The sequence below is a fragment of the Chaetura pelagica genome, unplaced genomic scaffold (genome assembly GCF_000747805.2).
Source record: "Chaetura pelagica isolate M959 unplaced genomic scaffold, ChaPel_1.0 scaffold812, whole genome shotgun sequence".
In the NCBI taxonomy this organism is placed as follows: Eukaryota; Metazoa; Chordata; class Aves; order Apodiformes; family Apodidae; genus Chaetura; species Chaetura pelagica.
Window position 1 is genome coordinate 4,736 of NW_009952451.1, and position 2,513 is coordinate 7,248.

A 2,513-nucleotide genomic window follows, 5' to 3' on the forward strand; every position below is an offset into this window, starting at 1 on the left:
CTTGATCCAACTGCCCCCAAACTTGATCCAATTGCCCCCAAACTTGATCCAACTGCCCCAATCTCCCCCAATTTGCCCCCAAACTCGATCCAGTTGCCCCAGTTTCACCCCCAACCACCCCAAGGACTCACCCTTGGTCTTCTGCAACGTGGCCTCGGTGGGGAAGAGCAGCTCAGGGTGGGTCACCTTGCAAGTGAAGACCTCCCCCTTGTCCCATTGGTCGGCGCAGACGCTGGCCACGCCCTCCACCCTGTAGAGCCCGTTGGGTTGGAGGGTTTGGGAGGAGGTCTTGGTGGGCAGTTTCTCCCCACCTTCCGTCCACCAGGAGATCTCCAAGCCTTCCGAGCTGGGCAGGTTGGACACCAGGCAGGTCAACTTGGCCACCTTGTCTTGGAAGATGTCGATGAAGGCCGGAGGGATGACTTGCACCTTGATGTCCTCTCCGCTGCCGGGGACGACTGGGAGAGGTGGGGGGCAACGTGGTGGGTCTCTTGGGAAGGGTTGGACCTTCCCAATGGAAGGTGGAGGCCTCACCCCCACCCTGGTGGATTTGTACCCCCCTTTGCTGGACCTTCAGCCCATCCTGGTTGACCTCCAACCCATCCTTCTTGACTCCCAACCCATCATGGTTGACCTCCAACCCATCGTGGTGGACTTCCACCCCCTGGAGGACCTCCCCTATACCCTGGAGGACCTCCACCCCATCTTGGTTGACCTCCACCCCATCTTGGTTGACCTCTACCCCATCCTGGTTGACCTCCAACCCATCTTGGTTGACCTCCAACCCATTTTGGTGAACCTCCACCCCCTGGAGGACCTCCCCTATACCCTGGAGGACCTCTACCCCATCCTGGTTGACCTCCAACCCATCTTGGTTGACCTCCAGCCCATTTTGGTGAACCTCCACCCCCTGGAGGACCTCCCCTATACCCTGGAGGACCTCTACCCCATCCTGGTTGACCTCCAACCCATCTTGGTTGACCTCCAGCCCATCTTTCTTGACTTCCAACCCATCATGGTGGACTTCCACCCCCTGGAGGACCTCCTCTCTACCCTACAGGACCTCCCCTCTACCCTGGAGGACCTCCCCTCTACCCTGGAGGACCTCTACCCCATCCTTGTTGACCTCCAACCCATCTTGGTTGACCTCCAACCCATCTTGGTTGACCTCCAGCCCATCTTTCTTGACTTCCAACCCATCATGATGGACTTCCACCCCCTGGAGGACCTCCTCCCTACCCTGGAGGACCTCCCCTCTACCCTGGAGGACCTCCACCCCATCATAGTTGACCTCCACCCCATCTTGGTTGACCTCCACCCCATCTTGGTTGACCTCCACCCCATCTTGGTTGACCTCCACCCCATCTTGGTTGACCTCCACCCCATCTTGGTTGACCTCCACCCCATCTTGGCCGGAGGACCCCCCCCCAACTTACACCCGCACTCCAGGGCCTTGCTGGTGTTCCTCATCTCCTCCTCCACCCGACACGTGTAGACGTTCCCAGCGTCCCACTCGTCCTTGGTGACACTGAGGCGACTGTCAATGACTTTGGGGCCTTGGCCTTGAGGGGTCACCAGGACCTCGTTGGTCACGCCCTCCTGGAGGACCTTCCCGTTCTTCAGCCATTGGACGACGGTGTTGGGCGTGGCCTTGGGCACCCGGATGTGGCAGAGGATGCTGGAGTTGAGGTAGGGGCCTAGGAAGTCCTCGCCGGAAGGTGGGTGGATGGAGACCTCGGGGAGTTGAACTGAGCAGGATGGAGGAAGAGCAGGATGGAGGAAGAGCAGGATGGAGGAAGAGCAGGATGGAGGAAGAGCAGGATGGAGGAAGAGCAGGATGGAGGAACAAGATGGAGGAAGAGCAGGATGGAGGAGGAGCAGGATGGAGGAGAACCAAGATGGAGGAGAACCAAGATGGAGGAACACCAAGATGGAGGAAGACCAAGGTGGAGGAAGAGCAAGACGGAGGAAGACCAAGATGGAGGAAGACCAAGATGGAGGAAAAGCAGGATGGAGAAGTAAGATGGAGGAAGAGTAGGATGGAGGAGGAGCAGGATGGAGGAGGAAGATGGAGGAGCAGGATGGAGGAAGACCAAGGTGAAGGAACACCAAGATGGACGAGAACCAAGATGGAGGAGCAAGACGGAGGAAGAGCAGGATGGAGAAAGACCAAGATGGAGAAGCACAAAGGTGGAGAAGAACCAAGATGGAGGAAGAGCAGGATGGAGGAACAAGATGGAGGAAGAGCAGGGTGGAGAAGCACAAGGGTGGAGAAGAACCAAGATGGAGGAAGAGCAGGATGGAGGAAGAGCAGGATGGAGGAAGAGCAGGATGGAGGAGCAAGATGGAGGAAGACCAAGATGGAGGAGCAAGATGGAGGAGGAGCAAGATGGAGGAAGACTAAGATGGAGGAAGACCAAGATGGAGGAGCAAGATGGACGAAGACCAAGGTGGAGGAGAACCAAGATGGAGAAGCAAGATGGAGGAAGACCAAGATGGAGGAGCAAGATGGA

The 2,513-nt window shown here is 57.6% G+C and overlaps 1 gene segment (V, D, J or C); it reads right to left on the bottom strand.

Annotated features, from left to right (window-relative positions):
* The window catches only part of LOC104398448, a 6,684-nt gene that overhangs the window by 1,392 nt on the left and 2,779 nt on the right, over positions 1 to 2,513 (bottom strand). Inside the window, 2 exon segments of the C gene segment in view lie at positions 132 to 458; positions 1,437 to 1,735. Of these exon segments, the coding sequence occupies positions 132 to 458; positions 1,437 to 1,735 (626 nt within the window).